The 13,071-nt window shown below is 40.6% G+C and overlaps 1 protein-coding gene across 2 annotated transcripts in view; it reads right to left on the reverse strand.

Moving 5' to 3' along the window:
* The window catches only part of LOC122549878 (platelet-derived growth factor receptor-like protein), a 30,428-nt gene that overhangs the window by 15,635 nt on the left and 1,722 nt on the right, over positions 1-13,071 (reverse strand). For both annotated transcript variants that reach the window (XM_043690050.1, XM_043690059.1), the window contains exons 2-3: positions 9,111-9,432; positions 5,125-5,276 (exon numbers count right to left, since the gene is read on the reverse strand). In XM_043690050.1, the coding sequence (XP_043545985.1) occupies positions 5,125-5,276; positions 9,111-9,432 (474 nt within the window). The remainder of the gene's footprint in view (positions 1-5,124; positions 5,277-9,110; positions 9,433-13,071) is intronic.

The raw sequence follows: 13,071 nt of genomic DNA on the forward strand, positions 1-13,071 counted from the left end.
CCGGAAATCAAACTCAACCATGCATAAAAATACATGGATTTTGAGTGGATTTTGAGGCTAGGAATTCAGTGTTAACAGCATCTCCAGCAATTTCCTCTTCACTGTTCTGATTTGAAAATTTATTGCAATTTATTTAATGTCACTGGATTAAAATCCTGGAACTCAGAGAGTCATAGAGATGTACAGCATGAAAACAGAACCTTCAGTCCAATTCACCCATGCCGACCAGCTATCCTAAATTAATCTAGTCCGATTTGCCAGCACTTGGCCTATATCTCTCTAAACCCTTCCTATTCATATACCTTCTAAATATTGTAATTGTACCAGCCTTCACCACTTCCTCCAGCAGCTCAGTCCATACACACACCACCCTCTGTATGAAAACATTGCCCCTTAGGTCCTTTTTCAATCTTTCCCCTCTCACCTTAAACCAATGCCTTCTAGGTCTGGACTCCCCTACTCTGGGAAAAAGACGCTCTATCTATGCCCCTCATGATTTTATAAATTTCTATAACATCATCCCTCAGCATCTGATGCTGCAAGAAAACAGCCCCAGCCTATTCAGCCTCTCCCTATAGCTTAAATCCTCCAACTCTAGCAACATTCTTGTCCATCATTTCTGCACCCTTTAACAGCATCTTTCCAATATCAGGGAGATCAGAATTGAATGGAGTATTCCAAAAGTGGCCCAACCAAAGTCCTGTACAGCCACAACATAACATTCCAACTTCTATACTCAATATACTGACCAATAAAGGCATGCTTTCTTCACTACCCTCTCTACCTGTAACACCACCTATAAGGAACTATGAACCCACACCCCAAGGTCTCTTTGTTCAGCAATGCTTCACTGTACCCTGCCTTGAGTTGCCTTCCCAAAATGCAGTACCTCACATTTATCTAAATAAAAGTACATCAGCCACTCCAAGGCCCATTTGCCCATCTGATTAACGTCCTGTTGCACTCAGAAATAGCCTTCTTCACTGTCCACTACATCACTAATTTTGGTGTCATCTGCAAACTTGCTAATAATTCCTCCTGTATTCACATTCAAATTATTTATATAAATGACAAAAAGCAGTGAACCCAATCCTTGTGACACAGTGTTGGTCATAGGTCTCCAATCCAAAAAAACAACCCTTCATCACTACGCCATATGAACTTCTGTAATCCAAGGTTTTGGCTCACCACAACCTTATCAAGGGCAAAATAAAACAGGAAATGTTGCTCAGCCATAGGTTACAGAAGATATAATTACAAAGGATCCAAAGAGCACGTGAAAAAAATTGTTAGAAAAAGTAGCAGATCTGAGGATTGGGAGCACTGTAGAATGCATCAAGTGAGGTCAATAAAGATTATTCATTAAGGGAAAATAACATATGAGAACACATGCAGGAAACAAAAAAAAACTGACTGTAAAAGCTTTAGACATATGTAAAGAGAAAAAGATTACTGAAAAAAAATGTAGGTTGGTTGTAGTCAAAAATGAAAAAAATTATAATGGGGAACAAAGAAATGGCAGAAGAATGGAGCACATATTTTGATTTTGTCATCACAAAAGAGGGCCCAAGTAATTGCCTAGAAATGTTAGGAAACCAACGGTCTAGTGAGAGGGAAGAATTTAAGAAAATCATTATTTTACCAAGGATGCAGGACTGTCATATGAGAAGAGATTGGTTCGACTAGGCCTATGTTTACCAAAGTTAAGAATAACGAGAATGAATTCAAGACCATGAGACATAGGAACAGAAATTAGGCCAATCAGCCCATCTGGCCTGCTCCACCATTACATCGTAGCTGATAAGTTTCTCAACCCCATTTGCCAGCATTCACCCCATAACCCTTGATCCCCTTGACAATCAAGAATCTATCTATTTCCATCTCAAATATACTCAGTGACCTGGCCTCCACAGCCTTCTGTGGCAGTGAATTCCATAGATTCACCACTCTCTGGCTGAAGATATTTCTCCTTATCTCCGTTCTAAAATGTCTTCCCTTTACTCTAAGGCTGTGCCCTCGGGTTCTAGTCTCTCCTACCAATGGAAACATCTTACCAACATCCACTCTGTCTGGGCCATTCAGTATTCTGTAAGTTTCAATTAGATCTCCCCTCATCCTTCTAAGATCCATCGAGTACAGGCCCAGAGTCCTCAAACGTTCCCCATATGTTAAGCTTTTCATTCCTAGGACCATTCTTGTGAGTCTCCTTTGAACTTGCTCTAGGGCTAGTACATTTTTCCTGAGATATGGGGTCCAAAACTTGGTAAAATTCCCTAAATGTGGTCTGATTAGAGGCTTATAGAGCCTTAGAAGTACATCCCTGCTTTTATATTTGAGTCCTCTCTAAATAAATGCCAACAATGCTTCCAAACTACTGACTCAACCTGCAAGGTTACCTTGAGAGAATCCTGGTCAAGAGCTCCCAAGTCTCTTTGTACTTCAGATTTCTGAATTTTCTCCCTATTTAAAAAATAGTCTATGCTTCTACTCCTTTTACCAAAGTGCATGACCTCACAATTTCCCATGTTGTATTCCATCTGCCACTTCTTTACCTACAATCCTAACCTGTCCAAATTCTTCCACAGCCTCCCCATCTCTTCAATGTTACCTGTCCCTCTACCTATCTTTATATTGTCTGCAAACTTAGCCAGAATGCCCTCAGTTCCTTCATCAAAATCGTTAGTGTATAAAGTGTAAAGTTGTGGTCCCAACACTGACTCTTGCGGAACATCACTTGTCACGAGCTAACAAGAAAAGGCAGATTAGACGCAGAGAGGATGTTTCCTTTGGTTGGGGGAGACTAAATCCAAAGGTCAGAATATTAGGATACTGAGGAGGCTATTTAGGAATGAGATATGGAAATATTTCTCTACTCAAAAGGTGGTCATAATGTGGAACTTGCTATCACAGAAAGCTATAGAAGCCTACTTGATGAGTTTATATTCAAGAAAGAGAGTAATTTTTATTAGATATTAAAGGCATGGCAGGGTACTGAGAGAATGCAAGAATATGGCATTGAGATAGAGGACAAGTCATAATCATGCTGAATGGCTGAGAAGGCTGGATGGATCACATGGCCTACTCCTGCTTTTAGTTTCTCTGCTTCTAATTAGGAATAGGCAACAAATGCTACTTTTGTAGTAATGCCGAGATCCCATGAAACTAAAATAAAATAAATCAATGCAGCCTTAAGAAGGAGTACATGATACAAAATACCTCCTAGGGTCGTACTGAAATTTGTAGTGGGAGAGAAGATGATAGAGTATTTATTTTTATGAATGCATATGCCTCATACACTGTAGTGCACATAGGAAATTACAACACACCATGTTATAGGCTTCTCTCACATGATTTATCTGTAGTGCTCCCAGCACGAGTCTTTGCTCTTGAACAGGCAATTAGAAAGTTCAATAAACAAAGGACTTTAGTACTGAAAGAGGACAACAAATCTTGTAAGGTCTGGGAGTTTCATGGAGTGGAATTGTACTGGTCTGTATGTTATTGCTTATGGGAATTACTGCATATATATCCTGGTAATTTAATATTGAACCTCTGGTATGATTATGAATGAAGCAAGACTGCAGACAGATGAATTCAAATGTATGGAATCAGAAAAGCAAGTGATCTCTACATCGTAAGCTTATCTGACAGCTTGCAGTTTCTGGATCATTGAGAGAATGAGACAGCACACTAAGACTGCTTAGAGGGCAATGAGCTCATTAAAAGAGACTCAGGTTTTAAAGGACACAATGACAATTCTACAGCAAGGAACATGAGAATTAGCTGTAGTGAAAATAGAATAAATAACCAACATCAAAATGATCACTTGCTAAACTCCTGTGGAATCAGCAGAATTTTAAACTGCGATTGGCCTTGGCACATCTAGGATAGGGACAGAAAAATGGTCATGTTGAGAAAATTGGCGATGCTTGACTGCTATTCAGTGGCCCCTCTGAGATTGTATGTTGTAACAGAAAACATGCAGGCTGTGGTACCTCCAGGATCAGACAGCCTGACAGTGTCAAGGTTCACAGTGAGTTGAATAATTACCCTTGCTGCTGTACCATTTTATTTTATAACAATTATTTAGGCAAGATACGAACGTATGGCTAACATTAATAGAATATATCCCAACATGTCTTTTGGACAGGAGGGCAGGGAAGAAAACCAGTAAGAAAGGACATCTCAATGCCAAGCTGTCATGTTAACAATAGATCATCGTAATTTACTTGTATCTGCATAATACAAAAGTATCAACTTACATTTATTTCATGCTTTGGACATAGTATAAAATCCCAAGAAACTACACAGAAGCACAGTTTGTCAAATACTGTCACTGAGTAAAAGATGGAGAATATTAGAACAGATTATGAAAAGCATGGTCAAATTAAGGAGAAAGAGATAAACAGATAGCAAAGGTGAGAGATAATGTCCTGCTTCTGAGTTAGAGACTCCAGGTTCATGTCTCACCTCAGGACATGATGGCCAAGGGAGGCGAGGTCATAATGTGACAGGTTAAGTGTCAACCTGTAAATCCTTCTAATGCACACAAACAGCAGAAACAGTAAGATTCACAGTCAGCCTTCTGATAAAAAGAAAGTTAGGGCCCCCACTGTTACTATCCAAAGGGGTGGCACAGTGGCTAGCACTGCTGCCTCACAGCACCAGGGTCCCAGGTTCAATTCCAGCCTTGGGTGACTGTCCTGTGTCTGTGCGGGTTTCCTCCGGGTGTTCTGGTTTCCTCCCACAGTCCAAAGATGCTTGGGTCAGGTGAATTGGCCATGCTAAATTACACCATAGTGTTAGGTGCATTAGTCAGAGGGAAATGGGTCTGGGTAGGTTACTCTTCAGAGGGTAGGTGTGGACTTGTTGGGCCAAAGGGCCTGTTTCCACCCTGTAGGGAATCCAAGCTTCAGACTACATGTTAAAAGTGAATTTTGCCAAAGGAACTTGAGGCTCCTTAAGCGAACCATAAAACACCATCATAATTTCCATTACACTGCCTCATGTGGTACCACATTGCTAAGTTATTATTTCCTACTTTTACACCATACTTTTGATAGTCTATTTAATAAGGACAGAAATTGAATTTAAGAACCATATACTTCAATGGGAACAGGTTACCTGCCACAAAGATATATGTTTTGCCCATTCTCAGGTCATCTTTGTTACACTCCAGCCCATCACAGAGTATCACCCAGCAGCTGTATTCTCCGGAGTCTGCAGCTCTTGTATTGGTAACTGTTAGTTGGCTGTACTTTTGCTGTTGTACAATACTGAGAAAAAAAATAGTTTTCACTTTTTATGACCAGGTGAGGAGTGAGAATCAGCTCCTCTCTTATTAAACCCCTCTCGGGCTATTAAGTCACAACAAAGACTTTTATTTAATTCTTCTGGCACATAGTTATCACACTTAAATTAAAATATTCTATAGAAAATAAAGGAACCAATTATTAAAGTATTTTTCAGTGACAGACAAAGAATGTTACTACTACTAACCCGAAGAAAAGGTATGGTAAAACATCAAACACACACAAAAAACTGAAGTATTAGTTTTAAGACAGGAAAGGTGTCTGATACCAACAAGAAAATAAAAGTAAATGTGGATTAAATGTTTTAGAGTCATTGAAACCTGAATTCATGACTGCATAGTTGTCTTGTTTTCTCATTACTAATGAAGTTTGAAAAGTCCTGGAGTTCTTGGTAAATGGCTGTTTTTCCAAATTGCTTTTACATCAGGTGCTGCTTTCAGCTGATTCTGGTACAGGGAGAGTGAGAGAGAACAATCCTTGGTTCTGTTGTTATTAATCCATTGTTCATTTTCTCTTTGTACTACCAACCAACCAACGGAAATTTGTTTTTTTTTATGCCAGAGTCTATTTCCAGTCTTTCTAAGCTGAATACTCTGCAGTCAACTTTTCATCTCCCAATATGAGAAGCCATCATACATTTCCAGGTGATCATTGCACCCGTTTAGGTCAGTACTTGACTCCTTTGTGACAATACTATGGCTTTAAGAGGTGTATTTTGTGCTTTATCCTTATTAAGAAAGGTTGAGACTCCAAAGCCAATGAACAGCTTGTGAAGCCTTTGGGTTATATTTTAAAGTTGGAACAATAGAAGTCGCCTGAATGGGTGAGGCCAAGCTCCCAGAGAACCAGAACTAATAGTTTTAGCTATCTGCAGTTGCTGGGGCTTGAAGCTGGATGTGGAAGCTCTTATTCTCTCTCCCTGTTACAACTAAAAGCTAGGGTTCTGTTCCCACTGCTAGAATTGCATATGCGACAATCTATTTTACTGAATGTGCTTTTGCCAATGGTGTGTTTATGGGATGTACAATGTCGAAACAGTTAATTAATAGTAATTAATATATATATTATTTTGTTAAGCATTTTGACAGAGTTGCAGTTAAGCCAATTCTTTTCCTTGTATTTTGTTTACATTTTAACTGTAGTGTAAAAATAAAGTGTGTTTTGCTTAAATTCGAGCAGTTTGACCAATTGAATTACATCTGGAGCACAACACCTTACACTTACCTTTAAATCAGAAAAAGTTAGAGTCTAGGCTATCTTCTTGATACATTTTGAGGGGGTTTGGTCAGGTTCATAATAATTTTAAAAATCACTTTCAGATTTTTAGGACATCAAGATGATAAGTAGCTTGGAGGGGAACTTGCAAAAGGTGGTGTTCCCATGTATTGCTTGCCCTTGTCTTTCTAGATGGAAGTGATTGTTGGTTTCTGAGATGCTGTCTGAACAGCCATGGTGAACTAGTGCAGTGTTCCTTGTAGATGGTACACACTACTGCTACTGAGCATCCGAGGTGCAGGAAATAGATATGGTGCTAGTCAAGTGGACTGCTTTAACCTACATGGTATCAAGTTTCTTGAGTGTTGTTGAAGCTGCACCCATCCAAGCAAGTGGGGAATATTCTATCACACGTTTGATTTGAGCCTTGTAAATGGTAGACAGGCTTTGTGAAGTCAGGAGGTGAGTTACTCACTACAGGATTCCCAGCTTCTGACCTATTATTGTGGGCACTCTTGTTCATACAGCTAGTCCAGTTCATTTTTTAGTCAATGGTAACCCCCAGGATGTTGATAGTTGGAGATTCAGTGATGATAATGTCGCTGAAAGTCAAGGGATGATGGTTAGATTGCTTGGCAAGTGAATATTACTTGCCACTTTTCAGCCTAAGTCATGACATTGTCCAGGTCTTGCTGCATTTGAACATGAACTGCTTCAGTATCTGAGGAGTACTTAACTGTGCTGAACATTGTGCAATCCTCAAATTAACATTCTCAGTTCTGATTTTACGATGGAGGAAATGTCACTGATGGAGCAGTTGAAGATGGTCGGGCCTCAGACATCACCCTGAGGAACTCCTGCAGAGATGTCCTGGAGCTGAGATGACTGACCTCCAACAACCACAAACATCTTCCTTTGTGCTTGGTATGACTCTAACCTGTGGAGAATTTTTTCCCCTGATTCCCATTGGGTCTAGTGTTGCTAGAGCTCCCTGATGCCACACTCAATGGAACATTGTTAAATGTTATCGTTCTTCATTCTATTGATATATCAAAGAAAGGCTTTTCACATTTATATTAAATATCTCTGTTTCCTTCAAAAATTGTAAAATAAGAAAAGATAAAACCTGCCATGGAACAGTTTTTTGTTTGCTTAAAATTTGTGCTATTACATTATTTTCCAGTTTTAGTGAATTCCCAGTGAGTTTTGACAAACTGCCAACACTTGCAACAAAATTAATTTTCAGAGAAGTTTGTTGCCATCTCCAAAATTTAATCCCATGAAATTGCAGAACAATAGTTCAACTGTACAACCTACATAGTCAGGAGAAAGTGAGGGCTGCAGATGCTGGAGATCAGAGTTGAAAAGTTTCGCATTGGAAAAGCACAGCAGGTCAGGCAGCATCCAAGGAACAGGAGAATTGACGTTTTGGGCGTAAGCCCTTCGTCAGGAATGAAGTGTTGATGAAGAGCTTATGCCCGAAACATCGATTCTCCTGTTTCTCGGATGTTGTCTGACCTACTGTGCTTTTCCAGTGCCACACTTTTCGATTCTCAACCTACATAGTCAAGCAACTGCATTGTATCTGTGATGATATCCCGACATTTCAAATAGTGGGTCTACTGATATCACTCAGGCCCTGCTAAATGTAATGACCATTTTGAAAATTGTTTCCCAGTGTCAGCTGGCCAGTTGAGGGGTGAAGGGATGTAGGTTATCGGGACAGTGCAGTGTGACTATGACATGTCAAGCTGTAGGTCACAAGGGGATAGATGGAAGGTATTATGGAATGAGTGTCGGGGGTGGAAGAAGCAAGAGTAGAAAACGTTTATGGATATGATTGCAGGTCAGGAACAGCATCTTGAATGGTGTAACATGAAGGACAGCATTGGCTGGGGAAGGCATTAAGAGAACCTTGGGGAGGAGACACCCTCCAATCACAGGGTTGGTTTACCAGACAGGTCACTATTGGAAAGGAAGATAAATGCAGAAGACGCTGAAAATATCCCACATCTATGAAGAGTTAATGGATTGAACTTTCTCATCAGTATAAAGACCAATTGCTAGGACAGAAGAGCAAACCTGGGCAGAGTTTACTGGAGGTTAAGAAACTAAAGGCGGGAGCAGCATTTGGTTGAGGATGATGGACCATCTTTCAGTACAGCAAATTCAAACACAGGTGGCCAATGTTGAGGCTGTAGGACATGTAGAGAGGAAGGTGCGCTCTTTATTTGTGACACATACAGGTGTCCCTAATGCTATGAAAATGTCAGTGGCAATGGGAAATGGCCCTTAATTGGGCAATCATTTGGCACGATTGACATCCAAGTGTACAGTCACTGATGCTACCAATGTTGCCACCGCTCGTAATTTACTGGGATGATGAGAAGGCATAAAGCTCCCCACCTCCCTCCCCGCCTACCTTCTTGGGCTTGGTCAATTTCAATTCAATGTTTCAGCTCTGCATTTCTGCAAAATTAACTGTATTTCTTTTGCCATAGTAACTGCTTGACCTCTGTGTATTTCCAATTTATATTTCAGATTTATATTTATCTATAATTCAGATTTCCACATGCCGTTTACCTGAACCTGGAGTGGTTTGAGCTGTTGAGGTAAGGTGGATAAGTCCAGCCGATATTATTCCCTTTACAACGCAGCTCAATAGGTTGCCCTGAGGCGAGGATTAATGTCTCTGCTGGTTTCTGGAAGTGGCCTTTATCTAAAACCTGTGTCATGATGAAGGTCGGCTTTAAGTCTTTGTCTAGGAACACCCTCTCCTTTCTTGGTTTTCGACTTTTTAGTTTAAATTTCTTATGTATTACTCTGATTTTATTCTGTCCAACTGCTTTTTGTTTATTTTTTTCATTCCGTTGTGCGATCCTTTTCTCCTTCCTTTGACAATCCCCTAATAAGAAAATATTAAGCATTTTCATAAAGAAGACAAAACAATAAAATCTTACTGAAATTGTTACACAAGCAATATACAGTTTCAGAAATGAATGAAGACCATTGAATGCTTCAGTAATATTTAATCGCGAAATTGCAAAACACTGAGGTTCAGAGGGATTTGAGTATCCTCATACATGAATCACGAAAACTTAGTATGCAGATACAAGTGATTAGGAACACAAATAAAATGTGATTGTTTCTTTAAGGGAATGGAATACAAAGTTAGGAATCTTTTGCCGCAGTGGTATGTTGATGAGACCACTGGGGTTTATGGACTCCTTATTTAAGAAAAGATATGAATGCTTTAGAAGCAGTTTAGAGAAGTTTCATTCAACTGATATCTGGAATTGGGGGTTATCTAATGAGGAAAGGTGGACAGGCTGGGTGTTTAAAAGAATGAATAGTGATAGTATTGAAACATAACACATTGAAGGGACTTGAGAGGGTGAATACTAAAAGGATGTTTCCCGTTTTAAGTGAATGACCATGAATTAGGGGGTGCAATTTAAAATTAAGAGTTCTCCTATTTAAGACAGCGATAAGAACATTTTCTCTCAGAGGGTCAAGAATCTTTCGAAGTTTCTTCCCTAGAGAGCACTGAGGGCAGGGTAATTTAAAGCAAAGGTAGAAGGATTCTTGATAAACAAGGGGGCGGAAGGTTATTGGAGCTCGATGGAATTCAGAGTAGGTAGAGCAGACCCCTTCTGCACCCTCACAAATGTACTCACATCCTTCCCAAAGTTTAGAGCCCAGAACTGTAGACAATACTCCAGCTGAGGTCTAATGTATATCTTACTTAAGTTCATCATAACCTCCTGCTCATGTACTCTTTGCTCTTATTTATAAAGCATAGAATTATACCCTTCATTTATATTATCTCTCCACGTTATTTTGTATCAAAGTACAAAAGAACTTCACATTTCCAAAACCAGAGGTCACAATTTAAGGATATGGGGCAGGTAATTTAAGACTAAAATGAGATTATTCACAAAGGGAGCAGTGAGCCTGTGGAATTTTCTGCAACAGAAAAGCAGTTGAGATCAAATCATTGAATGTTTTCAAGAATGAGTTAAACATAGTTCTTAGGGCTGAATAGATCAAAGTGTATGAGCAGAAAGTGGGAACAGGGTACAGGCTTATATGACCAACCACATCATATTGAAAAATAGAGCAGGCTCTCAGCACTGAATAGCCTATTTCTGTTCCCATTTTTTACATTTCTATGTTTCTATCTCATATTTCTCTGACACGAACTTCAACTGCCACCTATATGCCCTCCATCGACATTTCAATGTCCTTACAAATTTCTATGCTGTCCTTCTCAAAGTTTACAGTGCTCCCACTTTCAATATCCTTACTACATATTTGAAACAATTCCAAGTACAGACGAGATTTGGAGATGCCAGTGCTGGACAGAGGTGTACAAAATTAAAAATTACACAACACCAGGTTATAGTCCAACAGGTTGAATTGGAAGCACTAGCTTTCAGAGCGCTGCTCCTTCATCAGGTGGTTGTGGAGTACACAATTGTAAAACACAGAATTTATAGCAAAAGTTTACAGTGTGATATAACTGAAATTATACATTGAAAAAAGTTACATTCTCAGGTTAACTTTAACAATTTATTATCAGCTAAGATAATATGATGAAGGTATGCTGCTGTCTGTGTCATAATGTTTAGATTGATTCAAATCTAAAAAATTAATTAACAGAGTCTTACCATGGATTCATGCAGTTGTTGAAAAAAGTACAATGTAACTCTGCAAGTACAAATTCACCCCACAAATGCATATGTGTATGTGTGCATGTGGGTTTGTGTGTGTGTGTGTTTGTCTTGGGTGGAGGGTTGTGAGTGACTGTGAGAGAGAGTGTATATGTGTTTGTGTGAGTGTAAAGGGGTCTAAGTCTGTGAGACAGTGCATGTGGGAGTGTGTGTGTCTGTAGGAGTGTCTGTGTGTGGCTGGGATGGGGGCTTATGAGTGTCTATGAGAGAGAGTGTATATGTGTGTGTGAGTGTAAAGGGGTCTAAATCTGTGAGAGGGTGCATATTTGCGTGTGGGAGTGTGTGTGTATGGCTGGGGTGGGGACTATGAGTGTCTATAAGAGAGAGTGTATATGTTTGTGTGAATGTAAAGGGGTCTAAGTCTGTGAGAGGATGCATGTGGGAGTGTGTGTGTTTGTATGAGTGTTTGTGTGTGTGTCTGTGTATAGGAATGTCTGTGTGTGCATGTGTAGGAGTGTGTGTGTGTGTAAAAGTGTCTGTTTGTGTGTATAGTGCAATGGTGGTCACCTGTAGTGTGACATGAACCTAAGGTCCTGGTTGAGGCCCTCCCTATGGGTACCGAACTTAGCTATCAGCCTCTGCTCGGCCACTTTTCACTGCTGCCTATCCTGAAGTCCGTCTTGGAGGATGGTCACCCGAAGGTCCAACATCGAATCTCCTGGACCGCTGAAGTGTTCTCCAACTGGGAGGGAACAGTCCTGTCTGTTGATTGTTGTGCGGTGCCCATTCATCCGTTGTCGTAGCCTCTGCTCAGTTTCACCAATGTACCATGCCTCAGGGCATCCTTACCTGCAAGGTATAAGATAGACAATGTTGGCTGAGTCACATGAGTACCTGCCATGTACAAGGTGGGAGGTGTCCCCACGTGTAATGGTGGTTCCGTGTCCACACTCTGACACATCTTGCAGCATCTACCGTGACAAGGTTGTATGGAGTTGTCATGAAAGCCACGCAGCTTGCTATGAGCAATGATCTGTTTGAGGGTTGGTGGTTGCTTAAAGGCGAGCAGTGGTGTGGGGAAGGTCTTGGCGAGGTGCTTATTCTTATTGATAATGTGTTGCAGGCCGCGAAGAACATGGCCTAGTTATTTGGCTCCTGGGAAGTACTGGACAACGAAGGGTACCCTGTCAGTTGCAGCACTTGTCTGGTTCCTGAGGAGGTCATTACAGTTCCTTGCTGTGGCACGTCGGAACTGGCGGTTGATGAGTTGAGCATCTTACCCCATTTTTATGAGGGCATCCTTGAGTACTTCCAAGTGCCCGTCACGTTCCTCCTCATCTGAACAGATCCAGTGTAAGCGTGGGGCTGGTCCATAGGGAATGGCTGTTTTAAAATGTTTTGGGTGGAAGCTGGAGAAGTGTAGCATTGTGAGGTTGTCGGTGGGTTTGTGGTAGAGTGTGGTGCTGAGGTCCCCATCCTTGATGGAGATGTACGTGTTCAAGAATGAGACAGATAGTAGAGAGTAGTCCATGGTGAGTTTGAGGTGAGATAAAATTTGTTGATATCACTATGTAGTTTTATCAGTGACTCCTCGCCATGGATCCAGAAGAAAATAAGATCACTGTACCTAGTGTATAGTGTTGGTTGGAGGTCCTGCGTACAGAAGAAGTCTTGTTCAAATCTGTGCATGAAGATGTTGTCATATTGGATGCACATTTGGTCCCCGTGGTTGTTCCATGTGTCTGGATGAAGAACTGGTTGTCAAAGGTGAAGAGGCTACGGCAACGGATGAATGGGCACCGCACAACAATCAACAGACAGGAGTGTTCCCTCTCAGTTGGAGAACACTTCAGTGGTCCAGGACATTCATA

The sequence above is a fragment of the Chiloscyllium plagiosum genome, chromosome 1 (assembly GCF_004010195.1).
Source record: "Chiloscyllium plagiosum isolate BGI_BamShark_2017 chromosome 1, ASM401019v2, whole genome shotgun sequence".
In the NCBI taxonomy this organism is placed as follows: domain Eukaryota; kingdom Metazoa; phylum Chordata; class Chondrichthyes; order Orectolobiformes; family Hemiscylliidae; genus Chiloscyllium; species Chiloscyllium plagiosum.